Source organism: Elaeis guineensis, chromosome 6 (genome assembly GCF_000442705.2).
Source record: "Elaeis guineensis isolate ETL-2024a chromosome 6, EG11, whole genome shotgun sequence".
Lineage (NCBI taxonomy): Eukaryota > Viridiplantae > Streptophyta > Magnoliopsida > Arecales > Arecaceae > Elaeis > Elaeis guineensis.
Genome location: NC_025998.2, coordinates 133,523,997 through 133,542,169, shown reverse-complemented (window position 1 = coordinate 133,542,169; position 18,173 = coordinate 133,523,997). Strand labels below are relative to the sequence as shown.

Genomic DNA, 18,173 nt, shown 5'->3' with positions numbered 1-18,173 from the left:
AAGAAATAACTTTTTAAGAAACAGAAATTTCTCTCTCTCTGCATGCTGTGCTAGTCAAAATAATCCTTTGCCCACTATTTCCAAAATCATCGAAAGAACCACATGCCGCACCAACAAAAATCTATTTTAGCAGACTGCAGATCTAGGAATCAAATCTCCAGAGGTCGCATCTCTCCACAATCATCTGATTGGCAACTCAAAAAAGGGGGGGAAAAATCTACTGGTCTTGTTTTACATTTTCTCTAACTTAATGACAGGTCTTGCGCATGCTATCACAATACGCTAGCCACACAAGCACTTTTTTGGACCGGAAGGAACCTCCATGAAATGATTTGCGCAATAACACCTTGTAATTACATTTTCTTTTTTTTTTAAAAAAAAAGTGATAAAAGACGAGAAGTAATTTAACAGAGGTGGAGGTCCAACAATGCCTCAACAACCTTTCCACTGGAAAAGCTGACGAGTGTTTCTCGCACCGCTTTCTTCACGGTCTTATCGGTCCTCGATATATTTTGAAATTCATAACCTTTACAAATATCTAAGCATGCAAACTTACAGCAGTTCAGGAATCCTTGATTTGAATCACCTAAAACTCCTGTGTTACAGGGAAATGGAGCACGCTACTCTTTGTGAGATAGGTGGTCACTGCTTTACTGAAGACGGAGCCCACCAGTATCAAACTTTGTCATCATGGAACCACCATCTTGTCTCCTTCGGAGACCTGCCGTTCCTGCAGTTCTTCACATAGCGGTCGTTGTCAGCAGGGAGTTGCTGCGACCACAAAAAGATTGCCAATAAACAACCATGATACGTAGCATAAGACATGGCATTAATGTAAAGGAAAGGCATAGGAACCTTTGCAGTTGAGCTCGACAACATGGATAAAATGCTAATACACATAGAACTCACGGTCATCGCTGGTGACCAGGAATCATACAATATATCTGCGGAGCCAATTAAATAAAATGTTAGGCAGACCTTCCAAAAAATGTTATATTAACATAAGCATGCCCTCAATTCTAGTATATTGCATTCAACTTCATGCTAGGTGTTTCATCAGAACTCCCCAAGTCAAGTCAGCGTTTTGAGAAGAAACATCATCTAGGGACTGTTTGATTGATATATTTTACTAAACAAGCTTTATAAAAATTTAAAACAAATGAGTTTTACAAAAATGGTTGTCTGGTAGTTCCCCATAAACTGTTTTGCCAAAACTTGTAAGTTATAAAACATGATAAATGGATTTTATGGAAAAAAACCAAAGGTCCCCCACTGTTTTTCAAAAAACACAATTTTCAGAAATCATGTTTTACAGTTATCTATTTTAGAAAAAGTTGTAGACAACGAAACGGTCTTTTAATTATATGTAATGTCCAATGAGAAAGTAGAAAGCTATACATACATATATATATATATATATATATATATATATATATATAAAATACTGTTTTTACTCATATCTCTGTATTCCAGCTAGAACATCAAAAACTCAGCTGGCTGATCCAGTAAATGACGTAGGCATTACATGATCGACTGTCAAGTCATCCAGAACAAACATAATTCCATGCACACTATTTTAGAAAAAGTTGTAGACAACGAAACGGTCTTTTAATTATATGTAATGTCCAATGAGAAAGTAGAAAGCTATATATATATATATATATATATATATATATATATATATAATACTGTTTTTACTCATATCTCTGTATTCCAGCTAGAACATCAAAAACTCAGCTGGCTGATCCAGTAAATGACGTAGGCATTACATGATCGACTGTCAAGTCATCCAGAACAAACATAATTCCATGCACACCAGTTGGACTTAATGTGGTCATGTCCATTACGTCAGAAGGAGCATGGGTTTCATTTATACCAAGTCTCAAGAAATTATGTTTGGTCGATTGAGATGGATCAAGAAATCTTTCTTCTTTGCAGCTTACCACTCTATAGGAAGCTTCCGTTTTTAAGTCAATACAATGCATTGCATTGATTTCTCATCCATGTTTGATGCTTAGATCCTTTCATGCAGAATAGTTCTAGTCAAGGTTTTGTATTTTACAGCTGCTATCAAGATGAAAGTCTATTAATCAACTTGTTTCACCCCAAGAAAACTCTCATTTTTACTACATCAGCTATACAGTTTGGATATAGACTACATGGGATATCAACAAATGATAGCATATACAAAACACCATGGAAAATGGAAACTAGAAACTTTGACCAGCATCAGAAAACTATTAGTAAGAAGATTTTCAACTTACATAGACTTAACATGTAGGACATAGAGCAATAAATTTATGGCCACTACATGATATTTTCATATGTAGGAACCATTGTGAACAGCCATCTGATGGAGAGTAACTAGTTATTAAAATTAAACATAACCGGCATCATGGATAAGAAACCTTATAAACTTTATGAAAAGCATTGTGGTATAAAACATATGAAATCCATAAGATGTATATCAGTAACCAACAAGCCTTATAACAACAATGTAGGTTTACTTCAGGAATTCTTCACCTGGTCTTTTTATGAAGGGCTACATGTTCTCCCAAGATAACCTTTTACAAAACCTCTTTTGTACTTTGGAGTTCTACCATCCTCTTTCTTTACCTCAATGAACAAATCCAAAGCATCTTAGTAGAGGGGCCCGACCAACTCTTTCACTGATATCCAAAAGCAAGTTATCCATCAATTTATCTTCTATGAAACCTCAGCTTCCTCCCGTGCACTCCATTCCTTTAGTTTTATTGAAAATCAACCTCACTGTCATCCATTGTCCTTTGTGCTTGGACTCTCTATGATGCTTGAAAGTTGTACCGATTAGTTAGTATTGGCCTTGGGTTTTGTTTTTCTTTTTTATTTTTCCTTCATTTCTCTTTGTTACCCTTTTCAGGTGGTCAAGGTCCAATGCTTCTTGCACTCATTATTAATGATAAATCATTGGCATAATGCATGAGTGTAGTCATTTCTATTCGGGGCCAGCCTTTATGAATTATGAGTTATGTTTCCTTACCAGTTAACCTGCCAAATTTACAAATCCTAAGGTTACATGTTAGTTTTGTAAGTTCTTTTTTTTTTTTGGCGAGATTTCTGTGTTACATTAGCATATCTCTTTGCAAGTTGTTATTACATCTAAACTGCCTAACAACAGAGAATTAAATGATGGAGAGGTTTTACTGATTCATTGAGTTACTGTTTAACAGCATCGGACAATTTTTAATGATATGTCATGCAGAAATGTCCTAACCAGCTAAACTTCAGTCTATAAGCAAAAGCATACTGATATTAAGTCATGATCGTGATATGGATTCTCCGTATATAGGGCCCACCATAGATGTATTTTAACCTAGCACCATCCATTTAGGACCATTTGACACATGATGTACTTGCAATGACAGGATATAGGCTCAAATCCTTCTGATTGAATTGTAGTTCAACTTTATATGTTCCCATATGCCTTTCTCTACAAGTAGGTTTTCTCCCATTCATATAACGTATATGGTCCTACCCAATATTTCAAAAGGTGAAAACACAAGGCAAAATATAACCCTTCAAGACATAAGGATTAAGCATCATATTTCATGAAAATTTTTATATAGAAAAGATTCATAACTTATGAGAAATTATGTGAAACAAAAATAATGAGAAACTGCATGAAAAAGGAAAAAGAATGAATGCAAGTATGGGGACTAGACATGATTATTTTACCAAACCTTGGCTTGCATGCGACTACCATACATACTACAGCTAGGCACAAACATTAAGCAAATACACCAAACTATGGCATGCCTTGGTTCAATATCATTGGGCAACCCATATGGTCATAATAAGTGCTGCATTTAGTTTCACTAACAACATCATCCAAGAATAAACAAAACACATGTATTCCTTCCCTTAATCAGAAAAAGAAATAATTAAAAACCTAAAACTTTGCCTTCAATAAAAGGCATAAATAAGGCACAAGGTGCGCACCTCAAATTAGTCTTCCATGTGATGCATGTCCCTTACTTTGCAAAGCTCCACCCACAATCCTCAAGGCGTATCTAAAGAGCCTCTCCTTGAGGTGCAAGGCAAGCCAAGTATCAAATTAAGCCTTTTAACCACCATCCATATTCTGCTTAACAAATGTCTCAACTTCTCCCTTAACCTCGAAAGTATCTAATAGGTACAAAACACTCCAAAAGCATGCATTTACTTCAACAACCCAATGACTATACCCAAAATATTTTCATCTTTATTCTTTTTGGAACCAACTATAATGTCAGGATTGCATGGAGAGGAAGAGGGATAACAAAGAATTATCCAAAATCCCTATAATGAGGACAAGAGCAAAGAAAGAATCAAGTGAGAATGTCAATGAAAAATAGGAGTATGGAAAGGCCCGTAAAGATATCAAATTCTAATTGACAAAATGATCTCTTCACGCTAAAGCAATGCTGAATATATTGTTTGTTCTAAACACCTTCACTCTTTGCTTTCAAAACTCTTTTGATCTTTGCTTTTCTCACGTTCCCACTGCATGACATATGGGAACATGTTCCATGAGTACATATTCTGTATCATTTCAAATAAACTAGACCCAAAAGGTTTCATAAGTAAAACATAATAGTCCACCAGATAACTAATTCAAATCAATTACCTTTTCAGCAACTTTATCACAAGAATCTTTCCAATGACAAGCTTCCATAAATAGCTTTAATATTGCTTGGTGCAGATAGGTTTCAAACTTCTTAACCTGATCACGAAATCCCAAAAGGTAAGAAGGCCTCACAGCTTCTCTTCTCAAATTACTGCCTTATTAGCACAGAAATATGGATCAGACCGTTCTAGAAATATTGTGGTCCACATTAGGGTATATCTTGGTTATGATGTGGAATTGTAAACATATCCAACTTTTCTTTCATCTCTAAGGTATTTAATCTTTGTAATCTGAATTTGGGAACATATTATTGTTTCCCAACAAACTTTAAAAAGTCCAACACTTTCCCGAGATATTTAATGCCAACACTGTCAATATAAATATATAGACATGCAAATACATGCTTATGTATGTAAGCATTCAAGGTTGAGCTTCCTTGAATAAAGTTGATTATCAGAGATCAACTGCCACTTACCACTTGTGTTTATGTATGAAAATCATAATGAGCTATGATATGCAGGCTTTGATGCGCCAATCACTAAGCCAAATGCTAGCCATCATGTACCCATGGTGCGGCATTACATACATTATGACAGTTTAATTCAAAAATAGTTAACAGAATTTCACCACAATCCTCATATACCAATATCAAAAAACATTGATATAGAAGTATTTTCAATGTTCTTGATATCATATTCAATGGGCTAGTCTACCTTCAAAAAAAAAAAAGGTTTTCTAATAATTTACAGACTGAAATCTCATTTGTTCCTGGCACCTCTTGTACTGAATCCATATCAAAGAACTAGTGTTTATTGCTATCAGAACTGTCATATTCATGCATGTTGTCACATGATTTCAGTAATAGAATTACAGTACACATGAAAAGGAAAGCTGGCAATTTATTGACATCATTAAATGAACAAAATTCGTACCTTAACTTGATATTCCATATGGGAGCCCTGAACAGCACTTAAAAAGACAGAAAGGAATGCAATGCAAACAGAGAATCTAACAGAATAAGACATGTGTACAGACCCCATCACATGTCATGATTCTTAATACCAGCAATGTAAGTCCTCAAATATCGCTGCCAGCAACATTAATACAAAGATACCTTACTTCTTACGCATATATGTGATTAGAATCAAAGCTTAACCATGGCTTCAGAATGAATAAAGCTGAAAAGTGTCTGATATATAAAATACAATAATTTTAATTTTGAATATCGAATAGATGAAAATCCATTTCTTATTTTTAAGAAAATATAAATTACCTAAACAGATATGCCCGTTGCTGTATATGTGCGGATGAAGTGGTGCAGGATGAAGAAAAATGACCTGATCAAAACTCCATATCAGAACTAATCTTCCAAAACCAAAGTGCAAAATTTACGGAGAACATCAAGAATTCGTCACCTGTGGAGCTTCCATTGGGTAATGCTCGGGGAAATCGACCTGAAGCTGGTGCTTCTCGCTCTCATAAAGCGTTCCCGGTGCCCCAACGACTTCGATAATCCACCTTGGAATCAAACGAACATATAATCGAACAAATACATGAGGAAACAATCACAATCACAAGAAAAAATAGGAATCGGATCAAAATAAGGGAAAAGAGAGGGACAAAACCCTAGCCCATATAAAAACCTTTGGAGATTATCTGCGACCTTGTGCTTGAAGCCCGCCGGAGGGTTGACCTCCCACTCTACGAGTTCCTTCTGGAGCCTACTGCATGCGATCTTGCTCAGAGCCTGCGATGAACCGGACCAGATGAGGAAATTTTTGAAGATATAGGAAGGCCGCAAGGAGAAGAAGAAAGAAGGGGAATTGGGGCATCGAGAGGAGATTGTAACGAAGGGGAGAACGAGGGAGGAGAGGGTGAAGAAGTACCTTGCGAGAAGGGGCGGAGGAGCTGGTCATTCTCCGGCGGCGAGCAGCGGAGGAGGGGGAGGAGATGGGATGGAGGTGAGAAGAAGAGGAGGCCGACTTTGGCTTCCACTGCTGGTTTTATTCCGCTCCTCGGCGGAGTGGTGCTGTTATGGACGAGATTGCCCATTACACATCTTTTTGCAATCAAACACCTAAACATAAATAAATAACAAAAACACTCCCTCAAATTTGGAGTGCTTTACCTAATTAATTTTTAAAAAAAATATTTACAAAAATAACTTAATTTTTAACTTATTTATCAAATTAATACAAAAAAGATAAAACATCATTTTGAATGGTATTTTATCATTACCATGTCACCCCTCATTCTCTATGTAGACGACGCCAAAAAAAAAATAAAATCGTCAAAATAAATGACATTTTTTAAAACGCCATTTAAAATAGCATTTTTAAAAATGCCATTCCAAATAGTATTTTTAAAAGTGTCATTTGTTTTGGTGATTTTATCTTTTTTTCAAAAAAATAATAAAATATAAAAATAAAAATAAAAATTTTAAATTTATAAAAAAATAAAAATTATAATTTCAAATTAGTATCTCTATTTCAAATTATCTTTATAAAAAAATATCTGAAAAAAATTATTGTAAAAAAAATTAAAAATACTAAAAAGAATTGAAAAGAAATAGAAATTATAATTCTAAATTTTAAGAAAATAAAAATTTTAATTTTAATTCAAATAAAAATTATCATTTCAAATTACAATCTCCTTTTCAAATTAATTTTTTTAAAAAAATATCATAAAAGAAGAAAAAATAAAAAAAATAAATATTATAAATTTAAATAAATTTTAAAAAAAATTAATTTTAATTCAAATAAAAAAAATTATCTTAAATTATTTTGTATATTTAAAATTAATTTTTTTTAAAAAAATATCTCAAAAAGAAATCTTAAAAAATTAAAAAATTAAAAAAATATCATAAAAAATAAGAAAAAAATAAAAATTATAAATTTAAATTTAAATTTAAAAAAATAAAAAATTTTAATTTTAATTAAAATAAAAAACATCATTTCAAATTACTTTCCCCATTTCAAATTAAATTTTTTAAAAGAATATGTCAAAAAAATAAAAAATTAAAAAAAATATCATAAAAAAGCAAAAAATTATAAAAATTATAAAATTATAAAAATTATAAAATTATATTTTTAATTTAAAAAATAATATTTTAATTTTAATTAAAATAAAAATTATTATTTTAAATTACTTTCCCATTTCAAATTATTTTTTTAAAAAATATTCCAAACAAAGAAGAAAAATGAGAAAAAAATAAAAATTATAATTTTAAATTTAAATTTTGAAAAATAAAAATTTTAATTTTAATTCAAATAAAAAAGATAATTTCAAATTATTTTCTCCATTTAAAATTAATTATTTTAAAAAAAATATACTAAAGAAAATCTTAAAAATTAAAAAAATAAAATATACCATAAAAAAAGAAAAAAATGAGAAAGAAATGAGAAAAAAATAAAATTTATAATTTTGAATTTAAGAAAAATAGAAATTTTAATTTTAATTCAAATAAAAAACATCATTTCAAATTACTTTCTCCATTTAAAATTAATTTTTTTAAAAAAATATGTCAAAAAAAATTAAAAAAAATGCCATAAAGAAGCAAAAAATTTTAAAAATAAAAAAATAATAAAAATTATAATTTTAAATTTAGAAGAAATAAAATTTTTAATTTTAATTAAAATTAAAAATTTTATTTCAAATTACTTTCTCCATTTTAAATTATTATTTTTTTAAATATTCCAAAAAAAGAAGAAAAAAATGAGAAAAAATTAAAAATTATAATTTTAAATTTTGAAAAATAAAAATTTAAATGTTAATTTAAATAAAAAATATAATTTCAAATTATTTTTTCCATTTAAAATTATTTTTTTAAAAAAATATCCCAAAAAAATCTTAAAAAATTAAAAATATAAAAAATATCATTAAAAAAATAGAAATTATAATTTTAAATTTAAAAAAATAAAAATTTTAATTTTAATTCAAATAAGAAACATCAATTCAAATTATTTTTTCTATTTTAAATTAATTATTTTTTTTTCATACCGCACTGTACGTAGCTGTTCGTGCCCATACCAGATCGAGATGTACCAGTGCGATCTGATTCACCTCATAATTAAATTATCCGATATATTATTATTATTTACGTTATAATTTCTATAGCTTTTTTAGCATAACTTTTTCTCTCCTAATGTTCTGAGACATATTAGAGTATGTGTATCCATATCCACAAAGCATAATATCCGATCACTTGAAATTAAATAATATAAAATATAATTAATAATTAATAATATTAAATAAAATAAAAATATCAAGCATACAAAAAATAGTACAATAAAAGTTTCAAAAATACTAAGTATAAATCTAAAAAAGACTAAGTCCCACAGGGACGTCGTGGTGCTCGTGGTCGCTTGGACCTTCTCAGAAATGTCCTCAACGGTTGCTCCTACTCCTGCTGTGATGGCTCCTCCCCTATATCAGTAGAAGAAGTCTGCTGGTCATGCTGCTCAGGAATAACTGATGTTGTCGGATCATCTACGGATTGAGTGACCCGCTCAACCCTCTTATCTGGATACATGACGTCACCGACGGGCCAAAGAAAAAAAAGGAGAGAGAGAGAGAGGAAGAGAAAGAGAAGAGGAAGAGAGAGAGGAAGAGAAAAGAGAGAGGAAGGAGCTCACCATCGTGCCGTCAGAGAGGAGAAAATGCCGGAGAAATGCAGGAGAAGAGGGAGAAGAGGGAAAGAGGAGTTTTTTTTTTGGGTTTTATGCTTCAAAAATGCCAAAAAAAATGGCATTTTCAAAAATGCCATTCCCTTTGGTATTTTCTTTCAATTTTTTTTTATGATATTTTTAATTTTTTTTAATTTTCTTTAGTTATTTTTATGTAATTTTTTAATAAATAAAATTAATTTAAAATGAGGATAGTAATTTGAAATGATAATTTTTTATTTGAATTCAAGTTAATTTTTTTGAAATTTATAATTATAATTTTTATTTTTTTATCATTTTTTTCCCTTTTATTTGCTTTTTTTATGGTATTTTTTATTTTTTGGAATTCAAATTAAAATTTTTATAATTTAAAATTACAATTTTAATTTTCTCTCATTTTTACACTTTTTGGCATTTTTTAGGTATTTTTTTCCTTTGTTTGGAATTTTTTTAAAAAAATTAAATTTAAATTAATTTAGTTATTTAAAATGATGTTTTTTATTTGAATTATAATTAGAATTTTTATTTTTTTAAATTCAAAATTATAATTTTTATTTTTGAATTAGAATTAGAATTTTATTTTTTTTCAATTCAATTATTTTCCCTTTTTTCTTTTTTTATGGTGTTTTTTATTTTTTTACACCAATTTTTTTCTTTTTTTAGATATTTTTTTAAAAAAATAATTTGAAATGGTAAAGTAATTTGAAATGATATTTTTTATTTGAATTAAAGTTAAAATTTTTATTAGGTATTTTTTTCATTTGTTTGGAATATTTTTTAAAAAATTAATTTGAAATGGATAAAGTAATTTGAAATGATGTTTTTTATTTTAATTAAAATTATATATTTTATTTATTTTAAATTAAAAATTATAATTTTTATTTTTTTATTTTTTAAATTTTTGACTTTTTGATGGCATTTTTATTTTTTTAATTTTTTATTTTTTGGACATCTTTTTTTTTTAATTATTTGAAATAGAGAAAGTAATTTGAAATGATATTTTTTATTTAAATTAAAATTAAAATTTTTATTTTTTAAATTTAAAATTATAATTTTTATTTTTTTCTCATTTCTTTCACATTTTTATTATATTTTTTATTTTTAAATTTTTAATATTTTTTAGATATTTTTTAAAAATTTTAATTTTAAATAGAAAAAATAATTTAAAATTATCTTTTTTATTTGAATTAAAATTAGAATTTTTATTTTTTAAAATTCATTCAAAATTATAATTTTTATTTTTTTCTCATCTTTTTCTCATTTTTTTCTTCTTTTATAATATTTTTTAAAAAAAATAATTTGAAAAGGAGATTGTAATTTGAAATGATGATTTTTATTTGAATTAAAATTAAATTTTTTATTTTCTTAAAATTTAAAATTATATTTTTTATTTTTTTTCAATTCTTTTTTTGGTATTTTTAATTTTTTTTACAATAATTTTTTTAGATATTTTTTAAAAAGATAATTTGAAATGAAGATACTAATTTGAAATAATAATTTTTATTTTTATCAAAATTATAATTTTTATTTTTTATAAATTTAAAATTATAATTTTTATTTTTTTATTTTTTTATTTTTTCTCTTTTTTTTGGGAGAAAAATTAAAATCACCAAATAATATGGTATTTTTAAAAATGTCATTTGATTTGGCGATTTTAATTTTTTTTTTTTTGGCATCGTCTACGTGAAAAATGGAAAAAAAGGTAGGTGACGTGACGATGATAAAACGTCATTCAAAATGACGTTTTATCCTTTTTGCATCAATCCGGTAAATAAGTTATAAAAATTAGATTATTTTTGTAAATAATTTTTTTAAATTAATTAGGTAAAGCACTCTTCAAATTTGGGTTAGTTGTACTTATATCTTTATACTTTAAAAAATTTTAAATAGCTCCCTAAAGTTATCAAAATATTTCAATAAAATTATGTCAGTCACTTAACAGCTGGCGGCGTCCGCTTGCCATTTCAATGGACAAAAGTACTCCTCTATCGTGGGGATTGTTTGAAATGGGTTTTGACCACGCCCCTCCTAATTTCAAGGATTTTTTATTTACATCCCATCCTTCCGTCATCCTCTCTTTGATGATTTTCAGGCGACTCAACTGCCATCCCACTATTCACACACTTCAACAGTCTCTTCTTTCTCGTACGTGATCTTGGTAGTATTCGAAGTTTTCAATTTTCTTCATTGTTGATCGATAATTCTTTCTTCTTTTTTTCTTCATTTTGGGGTTGATTAATGTTGATTAACTGTATTATGATGCTTGTTTACTAGAATACTTTAAATTTTGGTATGCCTTTGATTGTTGACTTGATTTCATTTGTTAAATGCATATAGAATAGAGATTGCAACCAGAGGTCTGTTATGGTTCCACTTGTATTGCATGTGAGCATAAAAATGGCCTTTTGTGATCACATTTGTGTTGCTTTAACTTATCTTTGGACTATTATTGTGGTCCTTATAAGTGTATTTTCTATTTTCTGAACATCTACCCCTTTATCATAGTCTTACTGTGGATTTTCTGAATATGTAGCCTTTTAGCATGTGCCACTTTATTCTATTATGTGCCATTTGTTTGAAAGCATTTAAAAATTCTTGGCTCCGCTCCTATCGAAGTTCAATTGAATATTGATATTGCTTTAAGACTTCTTAAATATATAGTGCACAGTGAAGTCAATTTTTTTAGTTGTTGTTAAGACTTCTTAAATGGATTGATGTTTCACTTTTAAAGTACTATTTAAGTTTGTTAATATTTAATAACTATTTTTTCATGTGTCACTTCTTTCTTATTATAGGGATGGATAATATTTTTTTTACAGTACAAATTCACTATCATGGGTCTATCAAGTATCATCCTAATTATCACTATAGTGGCGGCTATTCTAAATTTTTTTATAACTGTGATCCAGATAAATTTAGCATCACAGAGCCACAAGACATGCTGGATTAGTTAGGATATACCAATGGGGCCCATTTTTACTACCTTATGTTAGGTCATACTTTTGAAAATGGATTAAGAAAACTTAGAGCTGATGTTGATATTTTAGATATGCTTGCTTGCACAAAAGAGACTGATATAGTCCAAGTATACGTGGATCATCCACAAGTTTAAACTAATACTACTGCCACTCAGGAAGCTGTTCAGGAGATGCCCCCTTCTACTACCACGATGCCTACTCAGGAAACAATTGCCTCCACCCAAAATTTAGAATTAAAAAATTAGTTGTAAAAAGGATTAGTGGAAGAAGACCACAAACATTTGAAAAGTCTAAAGTTGATAATAAACAAAAAAGAGTTGTAGATATACAGAAAATGGCTACATCTTTGGAAGAGCCTTCACCTGACAGTTCAAGCAGTACTAATGGATCACTTAGTCCGTTAAGTGATTCAGAAGATAATGATGATGTTCTATTTGATGAGTATGTGGATAGGGATGTTATTGATGAGGAATTGAGATCTTGGATATAGCACTCTGGTCTATATGAAGATGTAGAATTTTTTGAAAATGAGCAACCTACTAGGGTGGAAGTAGAGAGTAGTGATAGCTCTCATCTCCATAATTTGGATAGTCACACATATTCAGATGACGGGATCTCTGGTCTACATTATTTCGAATATAATGATCCTACAGATATGAAACAGACTATCAAACTTTCTATTGGAATGAAATTTAGTAATACCGCACAGTTTAGGAAGGTGCTGCGGCTTTACAGTATACAGGAGGGCTCTGATTTTGTCTATAAGAAGAATGAGACAAGTCGGGTTATGGCTATTTATAAGCAAGGTTGTGGATGGAGGATTCATGCTTCACTGGTACAGAGGGAGGATAGTTTTCAAATCAAGACCTTCCAGTCAGTGTATCAATGTGAGAGGCAATTCGAAAATCATAACGTCACATCCAAGTTTCTAGCAGAGAAGTATCGTGAGGAGATTAGATCAGACACAAAATGGAGTATCAAAGGTTTCAAAGAGCATATTAGGAGGGATGTGAAGGTTTTTGTTTCGAAGTTATAATGCTACAGAGCCAAAAAGAAAGCACTAGAGATGGTGCAGGGGAGCCACAAGGACCAGTATGCCCATCTATGGAGTATTGCCAGATAATTAGGCAAACTAATCTTGAAAGCACAATGTTGATAGATGTCTGTAGACTAGATGAATCCAGTTAGCCTATCTTCAGGAGGCTATACTATTGTCTTGTAGCATGTAAGCATGGCTTTGTCAATGACTACAGACCTATCATTGGACTAGATGAATGCTATTTGAAAGGCTCATTTAGAGAACAGCTTTTAGCTACAATTGAAAAAGATGGTAATGAAAATATTTTTCCCATCGCATGGGCTATGATCGAGACAGAGACAATGGAGCTGGTTTTTGACATGTTTATTGGATGACATTGGATCCTTAGAAGAGTATGGTTGGACCTTTATGTCAGATAGACAAAAGGTAAGTTTTTATTCAAAAATACTTACTTTCAGTTCAAAGTTAGTCTAGTATTGTACTTAGGTATTCTTAACTTGTTCATTTTTTAAACATTTGTGTAGAGTCTTGTTGAGACATTTCAAACCATGCTTCATACCGTCAATTATAGATTCTGTGTGGGGCATTTACATGCTAATTTTAAAAGTATCAGATTTAAGGACAAGAATTATAGAGATGCCCTTTGAAAATGTGCCAGGGCAACCATACCTAATGACTTTCATCTATCATGGATGAGCTGCATCAATTGGATGAAACGACATGACAGTGGCTGACACAGCATCCATCTGAGTTGTGGTCAAGGCATGTATTCTCTCTAAAAAGCAAATCTACTATGTTGTTGAACAATATTTGTGAGTCACTCAATAAGTATATAGCTGATGCTCGAGACAAGCCTATTATCACTTTGTTTGGGACTATTAGAAGGCTCTTGATGCAGCGATTCCAAGCAAAAAGAGAAGGTTTAGATAAAATTACAGAGCCTATTTGTCTAAAGATTTAGAAGAAGTTGAAGAGAAATAAGTTAGAGGCTATGGGTTGCAATTACATATGAGAAGATGGGTATAGATTTGAAGTAAAACATCATAGTGACAGAGTTGTTGTCAATTTAGAGGAGAGTACACGTGGCTATATGATATGAGATTTAACTGTCATCTCATGCTGTGGCAGCTATTACGTATGCTAGAAAGGATGTGCACCACTTTGTCAATGCATGGTATACCAAAGTAGCTTTTTTTAAGGCTTATGAGAAGATCATTGAGTCGGTTCCTAGCATGAAAGTCTGGTCAAGGATAGAGTACCCCACTGTATGTCCCCCTCCTCTAAGGGCCCCTCCAGTTAGATCCAAAAAGACAAGAAGAAAAGAAGCAGATGAGCCAAAGAATTCTTCTAGAATCAAAAGAAGGGGTGGTTCTTTAAGATACGGGAATTATAAAAAATGGGGCCATAATTCAAGGACTTACAAGGAAGCTAAAAAGGAAAAGCCAAAGCAAAAAGAACAGAATATTGGTTGCAGTCAGAGTGGGAGCAGAATTAGTAGGAAAAGGGATAGATCACAGGTTTGAAATGCTCATTTATTATTCTCGATATATATTTAACTAGATTTTTATTATGTTTCAATACTTACTTTTAGTACCTATTTTCATAAAGATGGTTACTCCATCACAAACATCAGCAGGAGCCAGTAGCCAATATACTTTAGCCTCCTAGGATACATCCTCCCATCCAACTGCCTCTCTGCCTGCCTCCTCCAACCAGCCTCCCAGCCAATACAAGCCTCTTAGCCAGCCTCCCAACCAGTAGCTCCTTCCCATCCAGAAGCTTCCCTCCAGCCAAGGATATGATGTTCAACTTGAGACTGGCAGAGTGTGATATAGGTTGGCTTTTGCATTATATATAATTCTGGACATTATCACTCTGTATCTGTATCATTTTATGGTAATATATCATATTGTATCAATCTGATACAACTGATGTTTTTACAGGTAATGCAGGGTGACTTTACTATCCAGCAACTTCCTCCCATCCAGCACAAAGTCTCCCTACCAGCAGAAGCCTCCCAGCTAGTAGAATTATGTTTTTAGAAATATTAGGGTTTTTAGTTTTGATTTGTTTTGTTTAGATCAGATATTGTATTTGATGTTTAACTTCAGACTAGGAGAATGTCAAATGTATTGATACGTATCATGGATTGAGAAACAAAGTTTGGATTGTGATACAGAATTATATCTTTAGATGAATTTACACGTACAGATTCTATTTTTAGGCATTTTGTGGTAATGTATAGTGTGATACAGGTTGGATGGGAATGTATGGATTCTATTTATCTTATTTTGTAGCAATGTATCATATTACATCTTATAATATAGGAAGGATTCTAATTGGTCTGTGATTCTATTGGGTATTTTCATGAATTTTGGATGGCAACTTTCATTTGATTTGTTTTATTATATTTTGTACTAGGTTCTACAACCATCTGCCAAGGTATCTCTGTTCATCTTTTTTTAAAAAAGAGGGGGTGCCACTGTCACAAATGTAAACTACAGGGGGTGTAAGTGTAACAAATATAAATTGAAGGGGGTGTGAGTGTTATAATTTCAAAGTGTAGGGACATCTGCACAACATCGTAATCTTTGGAAAACGATCCTTTTACTAAGCCACTAGTTCTTACTTCAAGAACATGTGTTCCATTTTGATCATTTTATAATAACATCTAATTTGGAACGATATACACCTATATAATTAATAGTTTAAAATCTCAATGAACGCATATCTATTTCAAGTGGAATGGCTTCTTATTACATAATTTCTTAAACATTACAAATTAGACTTCAAATATCCCAACAGGATAACATCAATTTGTGGGACGAAGCTCAAACATTCAAGTCCATGCAAAACTAGCTTACTAAGAATATCTAAAATATAGATGCCTTAGCATACAAACACATAAACCCAGCATGCTAGCATAAAGAAAACAGCCCATTTCATCTTTCTTCTATAACTTAAAATTTGGATCTCAAGCTTCTTGTTCTGCTGCAATAGTTGATTGATAATATCCCTATCCTTTGGATTTGAAGGAGAATCATGCCAATGGAAGCAACCATGCCCCCCCATTTAACTGGAACATTAATTTGGATTTGAAGATTAAAGCCAAAAATAGAATAAACCATCAAAAATGAGCAAATATGGATATACCGCATACATGCCACATCCAAAGAAATGTTGGTCAAGATTTGTAGTGGTCTACAAGGTCCTCAATGGTGATCTGATTCCACAATAGCAAAAATTAATCTCACGGGAGGATATATTCCTAGAAGAACTTGATTCGGAAGTCTCCATGATCTCTTTCTCCCTTTAAATCACTCCCTTTCCTCTCCGCTTGATTGAAATTTCCTTTTCTCCTCCTTTGCTTGATTAGAGTTTTTTTGATGCAAAAACCAAGTTTCCAATGACCTAAAAAGTAATAGGTCAAATTTTTGGTGCCATAAGTCACATCCCATCGATAACAGGCGTTAAGGGCACTTTTATCATTTGCTAAAGTAAGATATCATATAATGGTCACACGATATCTTTTCATTAATGGAGATGGACGTCGGGATCTTATTAGAATATTTTGATAACTTTAGGGATCTATTTGAAGCTTTTTAAAGTACAGGGGGTGTATGTGCTACTAACCCAAACTTGAGGAGATGTTACTGTAATTTACCCAAAAAAAATTGGCAAGTGGTTGATCTTTTCCTGCAACTACCCCACTTTGGAAATTGGAATGTATAGAAAAGGTAACTCTATTTTTTCTTGTTTGCTGATTGAGAAGTTTTTGCTATCAAGTGTGAAAATAGGAGAAATTATTGCATGCACAAAGTGTAAGTGAATAGGGCAAATCTTGAAGCATATGTATGGTGGATAGTGCGCAATCAAAAATTCATGAAATACAAAGGTAGTGTTTGAATTCTCAAATTTTATTTCTGAAATAGGAATATAAATTCTTGAAGAATAGCTATTCACCCAGTGGCAAAGCTACATATATCTCAGGGGGTGCACATGCATCCCCTGACTTAAAAATTATTTTCATATACATCTTGTTAGTTCACGTAAGAATGACCCCCCTATTTGTCTGGTAGTGCTCATCGTGACCCAATAAAAAAGGAAGACTAAATGAGTGGGCCCCTTTCTATTATATGTTGTAGTTATGGCCTCCTAGGCAATTTGCATTCATTTATAGTGGATTATATATATATATATCTAAAAGAAAAAGTCAAACAATAATAAATAGATAAGAAGACAAGAAGACAGCTTTGTATATTTAAAAAATAAGATATGAAAAAACTTCTGGGAGAAGATAAATTCAAAATAAAAAGTGATCTCATTTTCAAAAAGCAAACACAAAAGCCTACCAGCCACCCCTCTACTCTTCAATTCGACATCTTCATCTTCGATGCTTCGTCGTTCACCATTGAGGTATTGAGGACTCAGGACAACAATAAGTAAAATTGTAAAAGGTAATAAGGATTAAAGTGAAGGAAACCACAACAAAGGAACAAAATAGGAGGTAAATCAATTTTTTAATATATCTCTACTCTATTTTGTTTATTTATACTTTTACTCTTACAGAATATTTGATCTATTTGTTTATATTCTTTTGTTTTGATTTTCCATTCTTGTACAATAAAAATAGTAATTGCTTGTTATGGTTTATTTTTTTCACTTAAACTTGAATAATTTTTATTTAAAAAATCTAAAAAATATGATTTGCCTAGATTATTAGTTTAATTTTAATTATTTATTTTCTATTATGATAGGGTATGAAAAAAATTTTTATCAAAAGAAAGTCAATTTCTGAACAACAGACTTCTTCATAGTCTAATAAAATTAGTCTTCATGTTGATGCA

The 18,173-nt window shown here is 30.8% G+C and overlaps 1 protein-coding gene across 1 annotated transcript; it reads right to left on the bottom strand.

The window, feature by feature from the left end:
- Positions 1 to 331: 331 nt before the first annotated feature.
- On the bottom strand, positions 332 to 6,687 carry LOC105034324 (probable ubiquitin-conjugating enzyme E2 16). The gene is made up of 6 exons (XM_019846955.3): positions 6,532 to 6,687; positions 6,289 to 6,392; positions 6,061 to 6,163; positions 5,919 to 5,982; positions 856 to 944; positions 332 to 771 (listed from the first exon to the last, which is right to left on the bottom strand). Exons 1-6 carry the CDS (start codon positions 6,559 to 6,561, stop codon positions 676 to 678), a joined length of 486 nt encoding a protein of 161 aa, XP_019702514.1. The 5' UTR covers positions 6,562 to 6,687; the 3' UTR covers positions 332 to 675.
- Between the last annotated feature and the right edge of the window lie 11,486 nt (positions 6,688 to 18,173).